Source organism: Ornithorhynchus anatinus, chromosome 3 (genome assembly GCF_004115215.2).
Source record: "Ornithorhynchus anatinus isolate Pmale09 chromosome 3, mOrnAna1.pri.v4, whole genome shotgun sequence".
NCBI classification, from domain to species: Eukaryota; Metazoa; Chordata; class Mammalia; order Monotremata; family Ornithorhynchidae; genus Ornithorhynchus; species Ornithorhynchus anatinus.
Genome location: NC_041730.1, coordinates 126971523 through 126995724, shown reverse-complemented (window position 1 = coordinate 126995724; position 24202 = coordinate 126971523). Strand labels below are relative to the sequence as shown.

The window sequence follows — 24202 nt, the reverse complement described above, 5'->3', positions numbered from 1 at the left end:
AGGATGTCTTTTGAGGAGCTCAGCAGGCTTTCTTACTAAAGAGCCCAATTCCCTCCACCCAGCTCAGCAAAGTCATCATCAATCGATGGTATTTATTGAGCACTTACGCTGTGCAGAGCACTGTACTAAGTGCTTGAGAGAGTTCAACAGAGTTGGTAGACATGTGCCTCGCCCATAATGAGTTTACAATCTAGAGGGAGGTTACAGTCCATATTAATAATATTGAAAATTGTGGTGTTTAAGTACTTACTATTATTCATTTGTATTCAATTGTATTCTTTTGTATTCAATTGTATTTACTGAGCGCTTACTGTGTGCAAAGCACTGTACTAAGCACTTGGGAGAGTATAATGTAACAGCAGATAGATTCCTTCTCCGCTATGTTCCCAGGAATGTGCTAAGCAATACAATACCTTCCTAAACAGTCACTATTCCACATGGAGCGCCCAGTCTAAGAAGAAGAGAGACAGTGAATGGGAATGGGAATTTAGTTCCCATTTCACAGATGAGGAAACTGAAGCACACAAAATTATGCCACTTACATGAGGCAGGTGGGTTGGAACTAGGATTAAAACCCAGGTCTCCTGACTCCCAGGCCTGAGTTTTTCCCGCTAATGCACACTGCTTCTTTCGTTGTGTGGGGAGAGACTATATGAGGTACTTCCTAGTGAAAAGAGCCACAGGCCTGGGAGTCAGGGAACTTGGGTTCTAATCTCATAGCTGCCACTTGCCTGCTCCGTGACCTTGGGGAAGTCACATAACTGTGCCTCATTTGTAAAATAGAATTCAATTCCTGTTCCCCCACCTCCTACCTAGACCTTGAGCCCCATGTAGGACAAGGACCGTGTCTTACCTAGTTATCGTAGCTACTCTAGAGCTTAGTACAGTACTAGGATCATGGTAAGTGCTTAGCAAATACTATTATTATTGTTGCTACGACTACTATTTGAGAATTTACAAAAGAAGCAAAAGCCACCCCACCTTCCCTCAAGGAGCTAATATTCTATTGGTGAAGCAAGCAGACACACATTACCCAGTAAAATATGGATAAACAAAAGTGCTCTTTCACATGCAAAGACTTCTCTCAGCTTCCCCTTCTGTACATTCTGAGGTAGTCAGGAGGTGGCTACTCACAGAAGCTTCTGCTTCCTGCAATTCAGTGAGTTCCAGAAAAATGGGATGATGAGTCAAAAGGCTCCACAGAGGTAACCCTTAGGCTGTTTTCTGGCTCTGACATCTGAATCTCATTTGTTTTGTTTCTCGGTCAGATTTGTTTCCCTAGTTGCGCTTCTTAGCATTTTCAGTCACGAGAATATTTCACTGTGCTCGAGTCCCTGACCTCCAATTAGTCAATCAACCCATCAGTCAGTGGTATTTATTCTGTGCTTACAGTGTGCAGAGCACGCTACTAAGTGCTTGGGAGAGTACAATGAAACAGAGTTGGTAGACACGTTCCCTGCCCACAGTGTCCTTGCAGTCTTAAAGGGAAGACTGGTGGCCTTAAAAAGAAATAAGGCCCCAGCTCCATGCAGCCCTGTGGAAAGTAGTGGCCATTGGCTCACTTGGGTGAACTCCTGCAAGCCCAGGTTAGCATTTAGAAGTTAATTGTGATGCCAGACCTCATGGAGACAAAGGACAGAAAATGTGGTCAAAACGAACACCTCTTAACACCTCTGAAGTGGTTATTATTGTATCTGTTAAGCACTTACTAGATGTCAAGCATTGTATTGGGAAGCAAGCAGACAGAAAGTACCCAGTCCATAAAATGCATATAAGCCAAGGGTTCTTCTATGTGTCAAGACTTCTCTCACCTTCCCCTCCTGTTTATTCTGAGGTTATCTGGAGGTGGCTAAACATAGCCCCTTCTATTCCTTGCAATTCAGTGAGTCCCAGAGAAATGGGTGATTAGTCAAAAAGCGCAACAGAAATAACGCCTAAGCTTTTTAGCCTGAATTTTCCTGACTGTGACATCTGAATCTCATTTATTTTGTTCTTTAGCCAATTTTTTTTTGATTCCATATTTATTCCATATTTCTGCCTCTTAACACTTTCAGTCACAAGAATATTTCACTATGTTGAAATCTCACCTCCAGGTTGCTAGATGGGTTAAAAAGAAATGATGCCCCAGTTCAAGTAGCCAGGTGTATAGTAGTGGTTAACTCAGTTGAATATGTGCAAGCCCAGGTTAGCATTCTGAGGCTACTTCTGTTTTTGTTTTTATTTTTGTTTTATTGTATTTGTTAAGCACTTACTCAGTTCCAGGCACTGTACTTAACACTGGAGTTGATACAAGCTAAACAGGTTGGACCCAATCTGTATCTCACAGGGGCCTCACAGTCTTAATCCTCATTTTACAGGTGAGAGAACTGAGGTATAGAGAAGGTAAATTATTTTCCCAAGGTCACACAGAAGACAAGAGGCAGAGCCAGGATTAGAATTCAGGTCCTCTGACTCCCAGGCCCATGCTCTTTCCATAGGCCATGCAGCTTCCCCTGCTACTTGTTGGCTGTGATGCTCTTGACATGTGAACCAGTGGCAGAATTCAGATCTCATGGGGACAACAGACTTGAAAATGTTGGCCAAACTGAACACTTCTTTTTTGTCTTTAGGGTGGTTTTCCTTCAGGTCAGCATGAACAAGGGGCTCACATTCATCTCCAGCTCAGTCAGCATTACAAGCACAAAATGTGTAAGTATCTTGGAGAATAACTTCACTTTGCATTTCCATAGTATTTTTCTCTCAAGGAGTTCAGAGTACTCATCAGGCATCAACAGTCAATCAGTGGAATTTACTGAGTGCAGATCACTGTACTAAGCACTTGGGAGAGTACAATACAACAGAGTTGGTAGTTCCCTGCCCCAAACAAGCTTAAAATATAGAAGGAGTGACAGACATTAATATAAATTATTATATATATAGTATATATAATAGACTATATTTATAATTACTGAATTATTATAAATTTAAATTATAAGTAAATAAATTACAACTAGCTATTTAAGTGCTGTGGGGCATTGTTTAATTGATCCTCTCCACCTCCATGAGGAGCAGGGCATTCCGGGAGAGATGTGTCCGTCGTGTCGCTATGGGTTGGAGGCGACTCAACCGTGTAAGACACCAACAACCTCCATGAGAATTCATTCATTCATTCAGTCGTATTTATTGAGCACTTACTAGGTGCAGAGCACTGTACTAAGGACTTGGGAGAGTAAAATATACCAATAAACGGTCACATTTCCCATCCACCATGAGCTTAAAGTCTAAACGGGGACACAGACATTAATGAGAGAGCAGGAGTCATTGCTGGGGTGAAACTGAGGTACTGAAGATTAGCTAGGCCACGCAAGGAAGTCCATTACAGAGCCAAAGTGTCAACCTTTAGACTTCTTTATCATGATTATTATTATGTTTATCAGTAATAAGCAATAGTACTATTAGTATTATTATTTTATTTGCTAAGTGCTTACTACGTGTCAACCCCTATTGTAAGCACTGGGGTAGGTACAAGTGAAGCAGGTTGGATACAATCCTTGTCCCACGGGGGACTCACAGTCTAAGTAGAGGGAGAACAGATATTGAGAACCCCATTTAGCAGTTGAGGAAACTGGTGGTCTTTCTAATATGTTTGCCACAATCTCCTTGGGAATGTCTTTAAAGTGAGTATTGGTGTTAAAATTAGAGGTCGCAGGTTGAAGTCCAGGTTGAACAGAATGATAGAAGGGAGCCTCCGTGATTAGTAATTAAGGCTAGGTGCTTCCTCTTCTGTTTTCTCTCTCCCCATCGGCCTCCACCTCAAAACCATTAGTATCACAGAACAGAGATGCTTTTTGGTGTCTTTCTGGCTGCCAGAAAGTGCAGGAAGGGGCTGCCAGATGCAGGAAGCTCCGTGTGCCATGGGGAACCGAGCGAGGGGAAGCGTTCAAAGTGGGCAAACGGCTTCTCAGTTTGTTCCTCAACAAAAACAGCACACTCCCTCACTTGTTCCTGGGGCTCTCTCAGAACCTCCTCCATCTATTTCATTAAATATTCTCCTTATCATTTTGCAGATTTCTTCAGTTTCTCTTTCCTCTGGCTTCCTCTGTCTGGTTCCTCCGCTCTAGTCCTCAAGCGATTCTCTCATTGCCTCTGCAGTAAGTTTTTTCCTCTGACTCTCTTTTCTGAAATACCTCCACTCCTGACTTATCCCCTTGGATGAAGGGACTCTGCATAGGAGGGGCTTTGACGTGCCTTTTTATTATTGCTCTTCTGGGTTTGGAGCCTCATAAGGGAACCTCTCATCTCATTTTCTGGGTTCCCTGCCGCTCAAAACTTTCTGTGCACTTTAAACGTCATTGGATCATCATGGCTCCTGGGTATATCTTGTAAGTAACCATGAAGATATATTTGCCTGGAAGGAAAGGTGTGTCTGTGGATGTCAGTGAAGCGGGAATAACTTTCTCCTTGGATCAGGTACCAGCTTGTCCAAGCCACAACCACCTGTTGGCTTAATCTCTTCTATCTAAAGGAAAATATGTGGTTAGATCTTTGCGGACACACACCCCTACACATTTACCAACCCATCAGCAAAATTAGCAACTGGCAAATTGTTTCTGCATTCCCTTAGTGTGACTCCAACTTACATTTTTTTTAAATTTTTTTTAGAAAGGTAAACCTGGTAGTGCCTCTCTCTGCTAGTTTCAGCACGTTAATATTTCTGGTCCCCTTTTACAACCGACTTCTAGGCTCCTTATTGCTTTCTATACATTCCAGTTTAATTACAATAATTATAATAATGATCACTGTATTTGTTAAATGCTATGTGCCAAGCACTGTACTAAGTCCTGGGGTAGATACAAGAAAATGAAGCTAGACACAGTTCGTGTCCCATACAGGGCTCAAGTCTAAGTAGGAGGAAGAATGTCACTTAGCTGTGTGACTATGGGCAAGTCACTTAACCTCTCTGTGCCTCCTTACCTCATCTGTAAAATAGGGATTAAGACTGTAGCCTCACGAGGGACAATCCGATTACCCTGTATCTACCCCAGCGCTTAGAACAATGCTCTGCACATAGTAAGCGCTTAACAAATAACATTATTATTACTATAATTATTATTGACTCCCCATTTTACAAATGAAGAAACTGAGACATGGGGAAATTAAGTGATTTACCCAAAGTGGCAAAGCAGACAAGGGAGGCAGCCAGGATTGGAACTCAGTTCTTTTGAGTCCCATGCCTGTGCACTTTCCCGTAGGCCACACTGCTTCCCACAAATTGACTCTTACTTTCTCCAGGTCTGTTCTTGTCTGCCTCTTTCCATCTCATTCTTCTCAACCATTTCTGGAAAGAATTTGCTTGAATTTAAAGAATTAGCAAACTTTTAATATACTTTTAAAATGCATTTACTGTTGTGAAAATGCTTAGAGGACTTTTGCAGAGCTTCTACCACCTGGCACAAAGTAAGCGCTTAAGAAATACCAGAATTATTGTTATTATTAATAATAGTAAAAATAGTTAATTAATAGCTACTAACATGCTTGTACAATAGAGCAGTACTTTATAATCTTGAATTATTAATGAAGAAACGGAAGCACAGGGCAGGGAAGTGAATTATCCAAATGAGTTTAATGGTAAAATTCAGTAGAGAAGTTATCTGTGCTAAATCTGCCTTAGGTTTTTCTATTAGAGGCCATTGCTGTTTCCCTCCTCCCAGAGACACTGCAGAAGTTCCCAGAAATTGTCGTCTTCACTGTCATCTTAAAACGTAGAAAGTAAGGGTCTAGAATCAAGCTAGGCACTGCAGTATTTAGCTTAGCACTGTGTAGAATTGCTCGAAAACAAATGATCCTTACCTTCTTGGAGTGGTCAAGAGACTCAGCATTTAAACCTGTTACTCTGAGGCTTTTGCCCTTTAAATTGTGACCTCGGTGAACAAGAATGGTTATTGTAACTGTTTAGTGGGTAGGGTAAATAATCCATTTGCTCCAGGGGTCTCTCATGCACCCCTTAGTTTTTCAGTGATGAAACTGGTAATTTTGCTTATTGCTTTTACTATTAATAGCAGTAATAATAATTTAATAATAATAAGCACTTTGCAATCAGTCAATCCAAGTGGTATTTATTGAGCATTTACTTTGTGCAGAGCACTGTACTAAGTGCTTGGGAGAGTACAATACATCGGTGTTGGTAGATATGATATTAATAGAACCATTGCGTTCTATTTTATCACATATTTTTTCACTTAGATCTTGGACCTAAATTGATAGAACTCTTCCAAGTCCTGTTCATCTGTGATTACACCACCTAATGCTTAGGGAGTTTCCATTTACATAGCAAAGGCTAGTGAGATGGAAGAAGACCCAAATCTTCATTCATTCATTTATTCAATTGCATTTGAGTGCTTACTGTGTGCAAAGCACTGTACTAAGCACTTGGAAAGTACAATTCGGCAACAGAGACAATCCCTACCCAACAACAGGCTCACAGTCTAGAAGGGGGGAAACAGACATCAAAATGAGTAAACAGGCATCAATAACACCAATAAAAATAAATAGAATTATAGATTCATTCATTCACTCATTCAATAGTATTTATTGAGCGCTTACTATGTGCCGAGCACTGTACTAAGCACTTGGAATGTACAAATTGGTAACAGATAGAGACAGTCCCTGCCCTTTGACGGGCTTACAGTCTAATCAGGGGAGACAGTCAAGAACAATAGCAATATATAGGATCAAGGGGATGAACATCTCATTAAAACAATAACAAATAAATAGAATCAAGGTGATGTACATCTCATTAACAAAATAAATAGGGTAATGAAGATATATACAGTTGAGCGGAGGAGCACAATCCTGAGGGGATGGGAAAGGAGAGGGGGAGGAGCAGAGGGAAAGGGGGGAAAAGAGGGCTTAGCTGAGGAGAGGTGAAGGGGAGACCAGAGGGAAAAGGGGAGCTCAGTCTGGGAAGGCCTCTTGGAGGAGGTGAGCTTTAAGTAGGGTTTTGAAGAGCGGAAGAGAATTAGTTATATACACAAAATTAATACAATTAATAGAATTATAAATGTATACATTATACACTATGCTTGTGCTGTAGAATCCTCAGGGGGATAGTCTGGGCTCAAGAAGATGATGATAGCATTACATTCATTCAATTCATTCAATCGTGTTTATTGAGCGCTTACTGTGTGCAGAGCACTGTACTAAGCACTTGGAAGAGTACAGTGTAAATGAGGTGCTAAACGTTCCCTGCCCTCAAGCAGGTGCTTACTATTTGCTAAACTCTGAAGTTGGTAGTCTCTGTACTACACAGGGTGTAATGACAGAAGAAGAAATTTTTGATCCCCATTTTACAGATGGGGAAATTGAGGCCTAGAGAAGCTCAGCGACTTGCCCAAGGTCTCACAGCAGGCAATTGATGGATTCAGAACTAGAATGTTGGGCCTTTGGCCAAAAGAGAAATCTTAGAGCAATCCATCCATCAATCTATGGTAGTCACTGAGTGTTTATTGCGTGGACAGCAATGTACTAAACGTTTGGGAGAATTCCATATGAGTGGGTAGACACGTTCCCTGCCCACAAAGAGCTTACAGTCTAGAGGAGGAGACAGATATTAAAATAAAGTACAGATAGGTAATTACAGATAATTACTATGGGGCTGATTGGGAGTATATGAAAGGTACAGATCCAAGTTCAAGGGTGATGAAGAAGGAAGAGAGATTAGGGGAAATGAGGCCTTAGTCAGGGAAGGCCTCTTGAAGAGATGGGATTTTAAAAAGGCAGTCATCTCTGTGTTCTTGAGACAAGGTAACGGGCCTTCGTGTGCTGCATCCGTGGTGACTAGGGCAATTATATGGACTCTCTCCTTCCGATTCAGTCAGATGTGTGTGTTCATGTGCTCTTAAAATGACCTGAAAGATACTGGAAGTTCAGCATCAGCAGTCGCAAAAGGAGAAGTCAGTGTTTGAGATGAGGAAAAAGGCAAGCTTGGCAAGAGTTCAACTGGAGAATAAAGAAAGGGGGCATTTTAATAAAAATTGGAGAATAAAAAAGGTAAGTAGGATGGCTTTAGGCCTTACAAATGAGAAGCAGGAGAACTGCCTTGTTAATCTGCCCCCACTCCCAACCCCCTGGTCGCTTCAGTGAAATTCTGCCTTAAAAGAAGTGGACATTCCATCTACTGACACTTTGGTTTTTGCCACATTTGCAGGCAGGAAAATAACTAGTAGAACTTTCTTCTTTGCAGCTGAGTGGGACCATTCTCTTCATCGCCCTGCTCATCCTGTTCTTGCTGCTCGCACTGGCTTTCCTCTGGTGGTTCTGGCCCCTGTGCTGCACCGTGGTAAGTGGGATCGCCCCGGCAGCTGGTCTCCCCTCGTCAGGATCAGACGTGAACGCAGACCTTTCTGGGTGGGGAATGTGTCTGTTTATTACTATAGCGGATTCCCCCAAGCGCTTAGTATGGTGCTTTCCACACTGTAAGCGCTTGATAAATACGATTGATGATAAATAAATGAATGAATGGACACCCGTGCCGATTCGCAAACTCCCTCCCCCTTCGGTTTTGACCCCAGGAGGGACAGGGATTAGATCTGATCTGCTGAGAGAGTTTCCACCCCAGCACTTAAGCCCAGTGCTTCAGTGCTTGTGTCCGATTATAAGTAGTGCGGGTCTCCCCTCTCACCCAAGTCCCTAGAGATCTCAGATGGAGACTGATCCCAGACAGAGATTACAGACAATTTAACTGGTCCGGGGCCTAGTTAGCCCAGAAGGGGAACACAAATTAACCCCGGACTCAAGGACAGAAACAGCCCGGATTATCCAATTCCACAGAGACTATAACTCTTTGTGAGCAGGGAATGTGGCTAACAACCCTGTTGAATTGTTACATTTTACTCTCCCAATCAGTATAGTGGTCTGCACACAGTAAGTGCTCAATAAATATGATTGATTGATTATGATTATCTTGTCATTCATATTTACTGAGTGCTTATCGAATGCAAAGCACTATGCTAAGCGTTTGGGAACGTCCAGCAGAAGCAAAGGGCCCGTGAGGAGCTTGCTGCCCAATCTGTTGGCACATAAAAAGTACTTAATTCAATATAATTCAATCCATTCGTATTCGTATTTATTGAGAACTTACTGTGTGCAGAGCACTGTACTAAGCACTTGGGAATGTACTTAGGAAACTACATCAAGAAAGAGGGACAGTTCCTTCCCACAGCGAGCTCACAGTCTTGGGTCGGGGGAGACAGTCATCAATGCAGGTAAACAGCCATCGATATAAATATATAAAATTACAGATATATACATAAGTGCTGAGGGGCTCGGGGGGGAAGAGCAAAGGAATTCAGTCAGGGTGATGTGGAAGGGAGTGGGAGATGAGGAAAAGTGGACCTTAATAAAGACCATTCATTCATTCATATTTATTGAGCACTTACTACTAATAAGAATGGTGGTATTTGTTAAGGGCTTACTCTGTGCCAAGCACTGTTCTAAGCGCTGGGATAGATACAAGGTAATCAGGTTTTCCCACATGGTGCTCACAGTCTTCATCCCCATTTTCCAGATGAGGTAACTGAGGCACAGAGAAGTTAAGTGACTTGCCCAAAGTCACACAGCTGACAAGTGGCAGAGCAGGATTAGAACCCACGACCTCTGACTCCCAAGCCCGTGCACTTTCCACTAAGCCACGCTGCTTACTGTGTGCAGAGCACTGTACTAAGAGCTTGGAAAGCACAATTTGACAGAGAGGTCTGAATATTAGGGGCTAGACTCAGTTTCCTTTCCTGCTGGAGCAAAGGGGAGAGCTCTGAAGCATGTGTTATATCCATGTTTTCTCATCTCATTCAGGTCATCAAAGAACCTCCTCCTCCTCCGCCTCCACAGCCTGTGAGTATCTTCCTTATCTACTGCATCCAGGGGCACACCTCTTTCCAAGTCCTTAAGGACTCCTAAAGGGAATTTCCCTCATCTATCTTGTGGCCTCCCAATAACCACAGAAGAAGAATCAGAAACATGATTAGATAGGAATGGGATTTGGAGCAAATGAATCAGTGATATGTTCTGAATCGTGGAACACTTCATCAGCCTCAGTACCAGGATGTGGCCAAAAAAACCCAACAAAAAAGCTCATCTTTTTGCCAGGGTTTTAGTAAATCAGTAAGGTTTGTTGTCTTGAGGGGAGCTTTTACTTGAATCAAACAAAGGATGGGTACTTCCAGTTACCGGCCGAGGAACATCCAGAGTCAGTGTTATTGAGACTTAAGGATGCCTTTCTGGTCCCTTGTGGTTAGTGAAAGATTGCGTGTGGGTAGCTGGTTGTCATTCTTTGAGAAGGGAGTGGCACAATTCATCACCATATTGCCTGCTGCCACTCAAACCAATGGTGTGACAGATGAAGCTTTTATGCAGAGTCGTGTAAACAAAGATAGGGAGAGGGAAGAGAGGCAAGTGTGATCTCTGCAGGCTTCATTCAATCGGGCTTCTTGGGAAGATGCAGAAACAAGAGCTTTTTGTTGGCAGTCACTGTGAAACATGCCATAATGGTGCAACTATCCCCATTACTTGCTATAATCCCAAAAGTCACAGGTCGGTCTGCCCCGCACAAACCTTACATCAGTCTGAAAAATCTCTGCGGCCTTAATGGAAACCTACTTCATTAACTAGCGAAGGCAAGCAAGAGGTTTGCTCCTAGTGGTGGATCATCTCTGCTGTTCAGCGCTCAGAACAGTGCCCGGCACATAGTGAGCGCTTAACAAATGCCATTATTATTATTAACAAGCCGGATGCTTAAGGTTAGGTTTGTCCCAGGCAGATTTGGGTCAAAAAAGAGATTTTTTTAAACTGGAAATACACCTTTCAAAAAGTCTGCCTGCCCCCCAGGAAATGTAACCAATGCCTTTCCTTCTTTCCTTTTCCTCCTAGGACTCGGATGACGAAGATGGATTACCCAAAAAGAAATGGCCGACGGTTGATGCCTCCTATTATGGAGGAAGAGGGGTTGGCGGAATTAAGAGGATGGAGGTGAGACCGGTTCACTGTGGTTTGGTAAAACTGGACCAGTCCATTGGGTAAATTTGAGGGAAAATTATCAGCTTGGAGGGCTCCTTTGGAAAATATTAAACTTGCCCAAAAGGCCCCCAAATCATAAAACGGGTAAACGCTGGCATCGCCGTGCCTTCAGATGATGGATTTTTTAGGTATCGCAAGCACGACTTGGGCATTTGGTGGTGAGATGGTAAAGGCAGAGTGCTAAATTGAATGGGTCATTGTGTACGCTCAATGCTCCCTTTAGCCTATGAAGCCACAGTAGGAAGGGAGAAACGGCATGGTACGTAGTTGATAACAGCACGGGCTCAGAGTCAGAAGGTTGTGGGTTCTAATCCTGTCTCCATCACTTGTCTGCTGTGTGACCTTAGGCAAGTTACTTCACTTCTCTCTGCCTCAGGTACTCATCTGCAAAATGGGGATTGAGACTGGGAGTCCCATGTGGAACAGGGACTGTGTCCAACCTAATATGTATCTACCTCAGTGCCTAGAACAGTGCCTGGTACACAGTAAAGCGCTTAACAAATACCATTATTGTTATTAAGAGGGATAGGTCAGATCTCCTGTCCCAAAATCTGCCTCAGTGCCGGAGAGTCTCACAGGTCTGGAATTTTGAAGATCACTTGGGCTTTGGAGAGTGGCTTTTCATGCTGTTCAAGATGAATACCTCTTCCAGAGAGAAAATCCAAGATTCTTGGTTTTTGCATACTCAACCAGCAGCATGGATCAGTGGAAAGAGCCTGGGCTTGGGAGTCAGAGGTCATGGGTTCTAATCCCAGCTCTGCCACTTGTCAGCTGTGTGACTTTAGGCAAGTCACTTAACTTCTCTGAGCCTCAGTTACCTCATCTGTACAATGGGGATTAAGACTGTGAGCCCCACGTGGGACAACCTGATTACCCTGTATCGATCCCAATGCTTAGAACAGTGCCTTGCACATAGCGCTTAACAAATACCAAAATTGAGTTGGAATAGCAGAAACCCAGGTCATACCCACAATCAAATAAAATCAATCAATAGTATTTAGTGAGCACCTATTGGGTGTATAGCACTGTAATAAGTACTTGGTAAAGTGCATAGGTAGAAGATTCAGAAATGAAAAGAGAAAGCCATGAGCTTAGAGAACCAGCATGACCTAGTGTAAAAAGCATAGGCCTGGGAATCAGAAAACCTGGGTTCTAACCCTGGGTCTGCCGTTTACCTGCTGTGTGAACTTGATGTGAACTTTGTGTGAACAAAGTCACCTCTTTGTGCCTCAGTTCCTTCATCTACAAAATGGAAGTTCAATTCCTGTTCTCCCTTCTACTTAGACTGTACCTCAGTGCTTAGTACAGTGCGAGGCACATAGTAAGCACTTAACAAAAACACAATTATTGTTATTATTTTTATTATTCAGGACTTTTAATCTCATTCAGTTAAAAGTATTTGTTGAGCATTCTACGCAGAGCATTATTCTAAGCCCTTCAATTCATCATCGGTATTTATGGATCACCTACTATGCACCGATCACCCTATCAATCAGTCTGAAGAGGACAATACAATAGATTTGGTAGACACAATTCCCACCCTCTTCATATCAGACGGACAGTTGCTCTTCCTCCCCTTCCAAGCCTTATCGAAGGCACAGCTCCTCCAAGAATCCTTCCCTGTCTAAACTCTCCTCTCCTCTTTTTTCACTCATTTCTGAATCACCCTGACTAGCTCCCTTTATTCTCCCCACCTCCCAGCCTCCTGGCACTTATGTATACATCTGTAATTTATTTATATATATATGTTTATTTATTTATATTAAAGTCTGTCTCCCCCTGTAGACTGAGAGCGCATTATGGGCAGGGAATGTTTCGGCTTATTGTTGTATTCCCCCAATACAGTACAGTGCTTTGCATACAGTAAGCACTCGATAAATATGATTGATTGAATGAATGAATGAATGGAGTGAGGGAGACAGATGGTAAAATGAATTACGGGTAGAAGAAACAACAAATTCTAAGGATGTATACTTAAGTGCTACGGGGATTAGGACTCAAAGGCATGGGTATCACGGTAGGAAGGGAAATTGGGAGGGGAGATTAGTGATTAGATGATGAGTGATGAGTGAGAAACTTCGCACTCCAGGCTTCAAGGCTCTCCATCACCTTGCACCCTCTTATCTCTCCTCCCTTCTCTTTCTCCTGCCCACACCGCACCGGCTCCTCTGCCGCCCACCTCCTCACCGTCCCCCGTTCTCGCCTATCCCGCCGTCGACGCCTGGGCCAAGTCCTCCCACGGTCCTGGAATGCCCTTCCTCCTCACCTCTGCCAAATTAATTCTCTTCCCCTCTTCAAAACCCTACTTAGAGCTCACCTCCTCCAAGAGGCCTTCCCAGACTGAGCTCCCCCTTTTCCCTCTGCTCCCTCTGCTCACCCTCTACCCCCCCTTCACCTCCCCTCAGCTAAGCCCTCTTTTCCCCCCTTTCCCTCTGCTCCTCCACCTCTCCCTTCCCCTCCCCTCAGCACTGTGCTCCTCCGCTCAATTGTATATATTTTCATTACCCTATTAATTTTGTTAATGAGATGTACATCACCTTAATTCTATTTATTGCTAATGTTGGTATTTGTTAAGCGCTTACTATGTGCAGAGCACTGTTCTAAGCGCTGGGTTAGACACAGGGGAATCAGGTTGTCCCACGTGGGGCTCACAGTCTTAATCCCCATTTTTTACAGATGAGGGAACTGAGGCACAGAGAAGTAAAGTGACTTGCCCACAGTCACACAGCTGACAAGTGGCAGAGCTGGGATTCGAACTCATGAGCCCTGACTCCAAAGCCCGTGCTCTTTCCACCGCGCCACGCTGCTTCTCTATTGCTATTGTTTTGTTGAGATGTTCATCCCCTTGATTCTATTTATTGCTATTGTTTTTGTCTGTCTTTCTCCCCCGATTAGACTGTAAGCCCGTCGGTGGGCAGGGACTGTCTCTATCTGTTGCCGATTTGTACATTCCAAGCGCTTAGTACAGTGCTCTGCACATAGTAAGCACTCAATAAATACTTTTGAATGAATGAATGAATGAATGAATGAATGAATGAGTCAGGGAAGACTTCCTGGAAGAGATGTGATTTTTAGAAACTCCTTTTGGCAGGGATCGGGTCTACCAAGTCTACTGTGTTGTTCTCTACAAAGTGCTGAATATAAATGCTCAATAAATACCCTTGATTGATTGATGGATTAATTGTAAATGTCTCTGGCCCAATTGGGGAAACCGAAGAAACTCGTTTCTATGTCTCCAGGGAAAACGAAGAAGCAGCATGGCTTAGTGGGTAGAGCACAGGCTTGGGAGTTAGAAAGACTGAGTTCTAATCCCAGCTCCACCACATATCTCTATATGACTTCGGGCAAGTCACTTATCTTCTCTGGGCCTCAGTTACCTCGTCTGTAAAATGGGGAAGAAGACTGTGAGCCCCATGTGGGACATGGACTGGTCCAACCTGATAAGCTAGTACCTACCCAGAGCTTAGAACAGTGCTTGGCACATAGTACTTGCTTAACAAGTACTATAATGATAATAATTATCTTTATTAATATTGCAGTAGATGGAGGGTGAGACAAAGATTGAGCATTCAGCTGTGACCTTCTCAGCTTTGTTGTCTTTGTTGTTGGGACTAGGTGAGGTGGGGTGACAAAGGCTCGACGGAGGAAGGAGCCAAACTGGAGAAACCCAAAAACGCTGTCATCAAGTTACCGGAGCAGGAATACGAGCCGTGGGAGCCCAAGCCAAAGAAGCACAGCGCCCGGAAGCCGCCGTCCCAGAGGAAATGGTACACGCCCATCAAGGTGAGCTCGGGGACGGCCTCGTGAGCCTCCCCTCGGTGAAGACCTCGGCCTGGCCCCTGCTACCTGAGGACGATCCTTCTGATGGTGGCTGGAGTGGTTCGAGTACTTTCTGGCCGTGTGGGAGAGAAAAGCTGGGTGGCTTCCTGGATAGAGCACGGGCCAGGGAGTAAGGAGGACCTGGGTTCTAATTCTGGGTCTGTGACTTGTCTGCTGGGTGACCTTGGACAAGTCACTTCACTTCTCTGTGCCTCAGTTACCTCATTTGGAAAATGGGAATTAAGACTGTGAGCTCTATGTGGGACGGGGACTGTGTCCAACCCAATTACCTTGTGTCGACCCTAGCGCTTAGTACAATGCCTGCAACGTAGTAAGTGCTTAACAAATATTGTTATTATTATCATTATTACTATTATGGACTGTGAGCCCCATGAGGGGCAAGAACTGTCTGACCTGATTATCTTGTATCTACCCCAGCTCGCAGTACAGTGCTTGGCACATAGTAAGCATTTAAATACCCAATTATTTTAATTATTTTTAATAATAATAATAATAGTATTTGTTAAGCACTTACTATGTGCCAGACACTGTCCTAAGCACTAGGGTAGGTACAAGCAAATTGGGTTGGACACAGTCCCTGTCCCATGTGGGGCTCAGTCTCAATCCCCACTTGACAGACGAGGGAACTGAGGCCCAGAGAAGTGAAGTTACTTGCCCGAGGTCACAAAGCAGGCAAGTGGTGAAGGAGGGCTTAGAACCCCTGAACCTCTGACTCCCAGGCCCGTGCTGTGTCCATTCCACCACACTGCTTATTCTATCTGTTTCACACTAATGTAGGGCAGAATCCAAGGATAGGGCTATAGCTTCTGGAATGGGAATCCCACTGAGCCCTGACGTAACCTTTCATATGCACCACTTCTAAGCTATTGTAGAAGGAAATGAAGGGGCACTCCATAGAGTAATGGGGCTGAATGTTTACTAATTCATGACAGGGTAATTGTCTTAGGAGCTCCTAGGTCTGGTGGTCTCAGCATGACCAGTCTGCAGGTTTTTCTATTTCAGAGCCATCCTTTTAGATTAGAGCAGCACATAATACAGTGCTTTTCACACAGTAAGTGCTCAATAAAAACTACTGATTGATGGAGAAGCTTTTTTTTAGTGGTATTTTGTTAAGCACATACTGTGTGTCAAGGACTGTTCTAAACATAGGGATAGATACAAATTAATCAGTCCAGATACAGTCCCTGCACCACATGGGGCTTACACTCTAAGTAGGAGGGAAAACAAGTCTTGGATCCCCATTTTGGGGTTGAAGAAATTGAGGCCAAGAGAAGTGAAGTGACTTTCCCAAGGTCACAGAGCAGGCAAGTGGTGAAGCTAGAATTAGAACTCAGGTCCTCTGGCTTCCAGTTTCTTGATTTATTCACTAGGCCACACTGCTGCAGTTGGGTAGGAAAAGATTTTAATTTCATATTCAGGAACGTTTTCCTATCCCATGTTGGAGGGCAATGAGATCACCCTCTCCCAGGCACAAGGCAAAAAAGTCCAGAAGCTAAGCAATCTGGCGTGGCCAGATCTGAAGACAAATTATAGTAATAATGGGATTTATTAAGCATTTACTGCTTGCCAAGCACTGGGCTTAATTGTGGGACTTTTACAGTTGAATCAGATAAGACAGAGTTCTTGTCCCACTTGGGGTTCACAGTCTAAGGGGGAGAGCAGGTATTTTTTCCCCATTTTTGCTGCTGTGGAAACTGAAGCACAGAGTAGGCAAGCAATTTGCTCATGGATACCCAGCAGGAAAATGACATAATTAGGACAGGCTGACCGGCTCCCCGAGGGCACATCTGGCCTGGGCTGGTCTCTCAGTGAATGGAAATCCTTGGAAATTGTCCACTTCTGTATACAGGGAAGCAGCATGGACTAGTGGAAAGAGCACAGCCCTGGTTGTCATAAGATCTGGGTTCTAATGTGGGCTCCACCACCTGCCTTCTATGTGAGACCATGACAAAGTCATTTGACTTCTCTGGGCCTCAGTTTCCTCATCTGTAAAAGGGGGATTAAATACCTGTCTCCCCTTCTACTAAGACTGTGAGGCCCATGTGGGACATGGATTGGGTCTGACCTGCTTAGCTTGTACCTACCCCAGTGCTTAGTACAGTCTTGGTATATAGTAAGGGCTTAACGGATACCACCATCATTATGATTATTATTGTTATTATTAGCTAAATAGTATCATCCTCTTGCAATTTTCCTAGGGCAAACTGGATGCACTGTGGGCATTGGTTCGACGAGGCTATGATCAAGTGTCCCTCATGAGACCCCAGCCAGGAGACCAGGTAAGACATCTCAAGTGTGTCTGCATGTCACTTGCTGTCAGTATTGCTCCTTGCTTTTTTCCGGAAGAGCTCACCTGCCTGAGTCGCCTCAGATTGCAGTCTGTCACTATCAATAAATTGATGGTATTGATTGAGAGCTTACTGTGTGCAGAGCACTGTTCTAAGCACTTGGGAGAGTACAAATCCCTGCCGACAAGGAGCTTACAGTCTACAGGCAGACACAGACATTAAAATTAATTACGGATGTATACATAAGTGCTAGAGTGTTAGCCCATTTCTAGACTGTGAGCCCGTTATTGGGTAGGGATTGTATCTCTTTGTTGCTTAATTTTACTTTCCAAGTGCTCAGTACAGTGCTCTGCACACAATAAGTACTCAATAAATGCGATTGAATGTATGAATAAATAAGCAGGAGGTTGAGCATTTGCAGCTTATGACATCTAATGCTTGGGAATAAATTATCTGTCAGTGTCCCATTTTCAGTGTCCTGTTGACTTGACCAAAGGAGGCACTGGCAGGTATTGGGTCTGTCTTCAGGAATTAATATGAATATGAAAGTAAACTTGAGGATCTATAGTGTTGTTGCAGACACAAAATTTGTTAATAAAGGTACTGATAGAATGTTGTTTTACTGACATTTCAGAGCCGCTTCGGTTTCAGTGATCATTTGGATACTAGTGTTCATTTGTTTCTCTTGGACCGTGATGTTTTAGCTTATAACTTCAGCAGAAGCATTATCGATTGAGTTTATTTCAACCCCTGCTGCAACCCCTCTAGACTGTAAGCTCTCTGTGGACAGGGAATGTTTGTTTATTGTTGTATTGTACTCTCCCAAGTGCTTAGCAAAGTGATCTGCACACCGTAAGGGCTCAATAAATATGACAGACTGCCTGACTGACTTCTATACCCCCTAAGAACTAGGTATTCACCCCCTGTCCAAAACCTCCTCCCCAACCCCTCAGCACTTGTGTCCATATCCTTATACGCTGCAGCTTTCACTGTATTTTAGTGCCTGTCTCCCCAACTAGACTGCAGATCCTGGAGGACAGGGATTATATCTACCAACTCTATCATGTCATACTTTCCCAAGTGCTTAGCACAATGTTCTGCACAGAGTAAGCACTCAGTAAATATTAATTGAGTTGTTTGATCGATGAATGCTTAGACCCTTGGGAATGAGCGATAGGAGTAAAAATGCCATGCTTGCTCTTGGATGCACAGAGAGTTAAACAACACTTTTACCATTGAGAAGAAGCCGTTTCCTCTATTCAGTTGTATTTATTGAAAGCTTACTGTGTGCAGAGCACTGTTGTAAGTGCTAGGGAAAGTACAGTAGGGCAATAAAGTGAGACAATCCTTGCCCACAACGAGCTCACAGTCTAGAGGGGATTGTTTCCCAAGGCAAGATTTCTTTCCTCTCATTCCCAGTGCTGGGGAAGCAGAAAAAACAATGATTCCTTTGTGGAAGAGCCAAATTCCAGCTTACCTGCCACGAGTGGAACATTGCTGGTTCCATCCTTGTAAGGGAAAGTCACAGTCATAACTCTAGGGGAAAATGCTGCTATTCAGTCCATGATGTCCCAGAAAAGGTACAGCACTTCATGGCAAAGACCATTTAGAGTCTAAAGCAGGGGCAGGGAATATGTCTGTTTATCATTATTTTGTACTCTCCCAAGTGTCTAGTACCTTGCTCTGCATCCAGTAAGCACTCAATAAATACAACTGACTGATTGACTGGTTGACATTGTAGATTGCATTGTCTTAAGTCACATTTTTCTCATTCATATTCTTCAGCGAGATTAGTGGGCCCCTTTATTAGCTTCAGTAATCCAATCAGGCCTTAAGGGAACTATCTAGTTCTCTGAACTTCCATGGCATTGTATTGAATACTGGCCTGCTAGCACAAAGTCTGTTCACATTTTCCTAGGGAGAATCTAACTCATTGGTTTTGCTAGCCCTGTTTCCATCTTTATCTTATTTATTTCTATTAATGTTTTCTCCCCATCTAGACTGTATGCCCGTAGAGAGCAGGAAATATGTCTATCAATTCTGTTGTATTGTACTCTCCCAAGTGCTCAGTACAGTGTTCTGCAAAAAGTAAACACTCAGTAAATACCACTGATTGATTGATTGACCTGAATGAATACTTTTCTAGTTCTTGAGCCAGTGTGTCGCTATAAATTTTGGAAAGCAAATATGCCATCGAAATATCCGTACAGAGCTGGAGAAATCAACCTGTGTCTTTTTTTTTTTTTGCCTACATCGTCTATTTCCAAGGCCATATTTACAAAGAGAGATGGAGCAGACTATTTTTTTCTCTTGTGTGCATGCGTGTGTGTGGATGTGTATTCATGGACATATACATGTGTGTATATACACACACACATCATCATCAGTGGTATTTATTTAGGGCACTGATCTAAGCACTTGGGAGAGTACAATACAATAGAGTTGGTAGCTATATTCTCTGCCAGCCTTCCATCTATATCTTATGTATATACCACTCGTGTATGTATATATCACTCAGATGTATACTTATATATCACTCATATGTATATGTGTAATCTCAAGAAAAGTGCAGTAATGAAGACTAAAGGGAATAGGAACAATAATCTGAGTGAGATTTTTTAAAATCCTGAATTATGAAAGTGCTCTAAAATTATCCATTTTGAATGCACAGGTGCATCAGGCACCCTGGGGCAACTCAGCACGGAGTCTTGAAAAGCCAGGCCACATTTGATTTTTGTGGTTCATTTTCAGAGACCCCCTAATTCTCTACCCAAACTTGGTCTGTCTCTTGCTTCCTCCACTCTCCAACATTAAATAAATTTAGGGAATAGAGGAAATCTGGTGGGAGCAGGGTAGCTGGATCATTGCCTGAGCTTATCCCAAAGGATCTGTGCTTTCCTACTTAGTGAGGCTCCCCCAGTGTAAACCTGTTGATTGTAGGTACTTTGGGATTGCCTTGGGCTAATCCCACAAAATCAGACCATTTGCAGGAAAATGGGCTTTTTGCTTGCAACTCTGAAAGGAATCTAAATTGCGCAGATTTTATTGTTCAATATTTTCTGTCATAGTTCATAAGATTTCCCAAGCAATGCATTCCCATTTTAGAATGACTAAAGCAGTATTCCTAGGAGTACATCACCATGGCTCAGTGGAAAGAGCCCGGGCTTGGGAGTCCAGAGGTCATGGGCTCGAATCCTGGCTCCGCCACTTGTCAGCTGTGTGACTGTGGGCAAATTACTTAACTTCTCTGTGCCTCAGTGACCTCATCTGGAAAATGGGGATTAAGACTGTGAGCCTCACGTGGGACAACCTAATTACCCTGTATCTACCCCAGTGCTTAGAACAGTGCTCGGCACATCGTAAGCGCTTAGCAGATACCAACATTATTATTATTATTATAGTATTCAGATTGTAAACTTCTTGATTATATCCACCAACGCTATTGTATTTTACTCTCCCAGTGCTTAATATGGTGTTTTGCACAAAGGAAGTGTTCAATAAATACCATTGATGAATTCAGCTACCCTCAGAACAACCAACTGTGTAACAGTCCCTGTCCGGGCATGACCCCTCCTTTGGGACAAGAGGGTCACTAGAAATAAGTTATTCCAAATGAGTCAGAGAATACTAAAACTAATACTAATAGTAATAATAATAATTGTGGTATTTGTTAAACACTTTACTATGTGCCAGGCACTGTTCTCATTAGGGTAGATATGAGCAAATCAGGTGGGACACTGACCCTGTCCCATATCATTCATTCATTCACATTTATCAAGAGAAGCAGCATTGATTAGTGGAGAGAACCTGGGCTTGGGAGTCAGAGTTGATAGGTTCTAATTCCGGCTCCACCACTTCTCAGCTGTGTGACTTTGGGTAAGTCACTTCACTTCTATGGGCCTCAGTTCCCTCATCTGTAAAATGGGGATTAAGACTGTGAGCCTTGCATGGGACAACCTGATTAACTGATTAACTTATTAACCCCAGCGCTTAGAACAGTGCTTGGCACATAGCACTTAACAAATGTCATCATCATCGTCGTCATTTATTAAGCACTTACTGTATGCAGAGCACTATATTAAATTCTTGGGAGAGTACAATACAACAATAAAGAGACTCATTCCCTGCCCACGACGATCTTACAGTCTAAAGGGGGAGAGACAGACATTAATATAAATAAATTACAGATATGTACATAATGTACCTAAGTAATATAATAAGTGCTGTGGGGCTGGAAGGAGGAAGCGCGAAGGGAGCAAGTCAGGACAATGCAAAAGAGAATAGGAGAGGAGAAAAGTGGGCGCTTAGTCAGGGAAGGCCTCTTGGAGGAGATATGTCTTCAATAAGGCTTTGAAGTGAGGGAGAGTAATTGTCTATCAGATTTGAGGAGGGAGGGCGTTCCAGACCAGAGGCAGGGCATGGACAAGGTATCAGCCGCAAGATTGGGGAGATTGAGGCACAGTGAGAAGGTTAGCGTTAGAGGAGCTATGTGTTCGGGCTGGGTTGTAGTAGGAGAGTAGCAAGGTGAGGTAGGAGAGGGCAAGGTGATAGACTACTTTAAAATCAATGGTGAGGAGTTTTTGTTTGAAATGGAGGTGGATGTGCAACCTCTGGAGTTTTTTGAGAAGTGGGGTGAACGTCGTGAATGATTTTGTAGAAAAATTATCTGAGCAACATGGTGAAGTATAGATTGGAGTGGGGAGAGCCAGGAGGCTGGGAAGTCCACTAGGAGGCTGATGCAGTAATCCAGATGGGATAGAATGAATGACTGTATTAATGTGGGAGCAGTTTGGAAGGAGAGGACGGGGCAGATTTTAGCAATGCCGTGAAGGTGGGACCAACAGGATTTAGTGGTGGATTGAATATGTGGCTTGAATGACAGAGAGAAGTCAAAGATAACGTCAAGATTACGGGCGTGTGCGACAGGAAGAATGGTAGTGCTGTCCACAGTGATGGGAAAGTCGCGGGAGGACAGGGTCTGGGTGGGAAGAAAAGGAGTTCTGTTTTAAGCTTGAAGAGATGGGAGACGATCCAAGTAGAGATGTCTTGAAGGTAAGAGGAAATGTGAGACTGCAGAGAGGGAGATCAGGGCTGGAAATGTAGATTTGGGTATCATCCATGTAGAGGTAGTAATTGAAGCCATGGGAGTGAATGAGTTCTCCAAGGAATGGTTGTAGATGGAGAACAGAAGGGGACCCAGAATTGAACCTTAAGGGACCCCCACAGTTAGGGAATGGAAGGCAGAGGAAGAACCCACAAAGAAGCCTGAGAATGAATGGCCAGAGAGATGAGGACAGAGTCGGTGAAGCCAAGATTGCATAATGTTTCCAGGAGAAGGCGGTGGTCCACAGTGTGAAAGGCAGCTGAGCGGTCGAAGAGGAGTATGGTACGATGGAGTAGAGGCCATTGTATTTGGCAAGAAGGAGCTCACAATCTTAATCCCCATTTTGCAGATGAGGAAATTGAGGCACAGGGAAGTTAAGTGACTTGCCCATGGTCATACAGCAGACACATGGCAGTGCCAAAATTAGAATCCAGATCCTTCTGACCTCCAGGCCCGTGATCTTTCTAACGGATAGATACCAGTCACCAGCCTATTTGGAATGGGCAAGGTGTCGAACTTCAGGGAGACGGGGCCCCTCTACCAAGACTGCTCTCTCAAAGGTCACCCTTGACCTCCTTCTTGCCAAATCCAATGACTCCTACTCTATCCTAATCCTCGGCCTCTCAGCTGCCTTTGACACTGTAGGCCATCCCCTTCTCCTCCACACCTTATCTCACCTTGGCTTCATGGACTCCATCCACTCCTGGTTCTCCTCTTATCTTTCTGGCCGTTCATTCCCGGTCTCCTTTGCGGGCTCCTCCTTCCCCTCCCAACCTCTTAACTGTAGCGGTTCTTCAAGGGTCAGTTCTTGGCCCTCTTCTGTTCTCAATTTACACTCACTCCCTTGGTGAATTCATTCGCTCCCACAGCTTCAACTATCATCTCTATGCAGATGACACACAGATCTATATTTCTGCCCCTGTTCTTTCCCCCTCCCTTCAGGCTCGTATCTCTTCCTGTCTCCAGGACGTCTCCACCTGGATGTCTGCCCGCCACCTAAAACTCAACATGTCCAAAACTGAGCTCCTTATCTTCCCTCCCAAGCCTTGTCCTCTTCCTGATTTCCCTGTCACTGTGGACAGTATGACCATCCTTCCCATCTCTCAAGCCCGCAACCTTGGGGTCATCCTTGACTCAGCTCTCTCATTCACCCCACACATCCAATCCGTCATCAACGCCTGCCGGTCTCACCTATATAGTATCACCAAGATCCACCCTTTCCTCTCCATCCAAACGACTCTTTTACTGTTACAGGCTCTCATAATATCCCTGCTGGATTACTGTGTCAGCCTTCTCTCTCATCTCCCTTCCTCCTGTCTCTCCCCACTCCAGTCTATTCTTCATTCCGCTGCCCGGATCATCTTCCTGAAGAAACGCTCTGGGCATGTAACTCCCCTCCTTAAGAAACCTCTAGTGGTTGCCTATCAACCTCCGCAAGAAACAAAAACTTCTTACTCTAGGCTCTCCATCACTTTGCCCCCTCCTACCTCTCCTCCCTTATCTCTTTCCACTGCCCACCCCGCAAGCTCCGCTCCTCTGCCGCTCACCTCCTCGCCGTCCCCCGTTCTCGCCTATCCTGCCGTCGACCCCTGGCCCACGTCCTCCTGCTGTCTTGGAATGCCCTTTCTCCTCACCTCCACCAAACTAACTCTCTTCCCCTCTTCAAAGCCCTACTGAGAGCTCACCTCCTCCAAGAGGCCTTCCCACACTGAGCTTCCCCTTTTCCCTCACTCCCTCTGCTGCCTCTCTGCACCCCCTTCACCTCCCCTCAGCTAAGCCCCCTTTCCCCCCTTTCCCTCTGCTCCTCCCCTCTCCCTTTCCCTCCCCTCAGCACTGTGCTCATTTGCTCATTTGTATATATTTCTATTATCCTATTTATTTTGTTATTGAGATGTCCATCCCCTTGATTCTATTTATTGCT

At 44.0% G+C, this 24202-nt stretch overlaps 1 protein-coding gene across 1 annotated transcript in view; it reads left to right on the top strand.

Annotated features, from left to right (window-relative positions):
- ANTXRL (ANTXR like) overlaps positions 1 to 24202 on the top strand; it is a 125090-nt gene that overhangs the window by 67026 nt on the left and 33862 nt on the right. Inside the window, exons 13-18 of the mRNA XM_029059895.1 lie at positions 2610 to 2688; positions 8222 to 8317; positions 9829 to 9867; positions 10903 to 11001; positions 14665 to 14832; positions 17088 to 17168. Coding sequence (XP_028915728.1) covers positions 2610 to 2688; positions 8222 to 8317; positions 9829 to 9867; positions 10903 to 11001; positions 14665 to 14832; positions 17088 to 17168 — 562 coding nt within the window. The remainder of the gene's footprint in view (positions 1 to 2609; positions 2689 to 8221; positions 8318 to 9828; positions 9868 to 10902; positions 11002 to 14664; positions 14833 to 17087; positions 17169 to 24202) is intronic.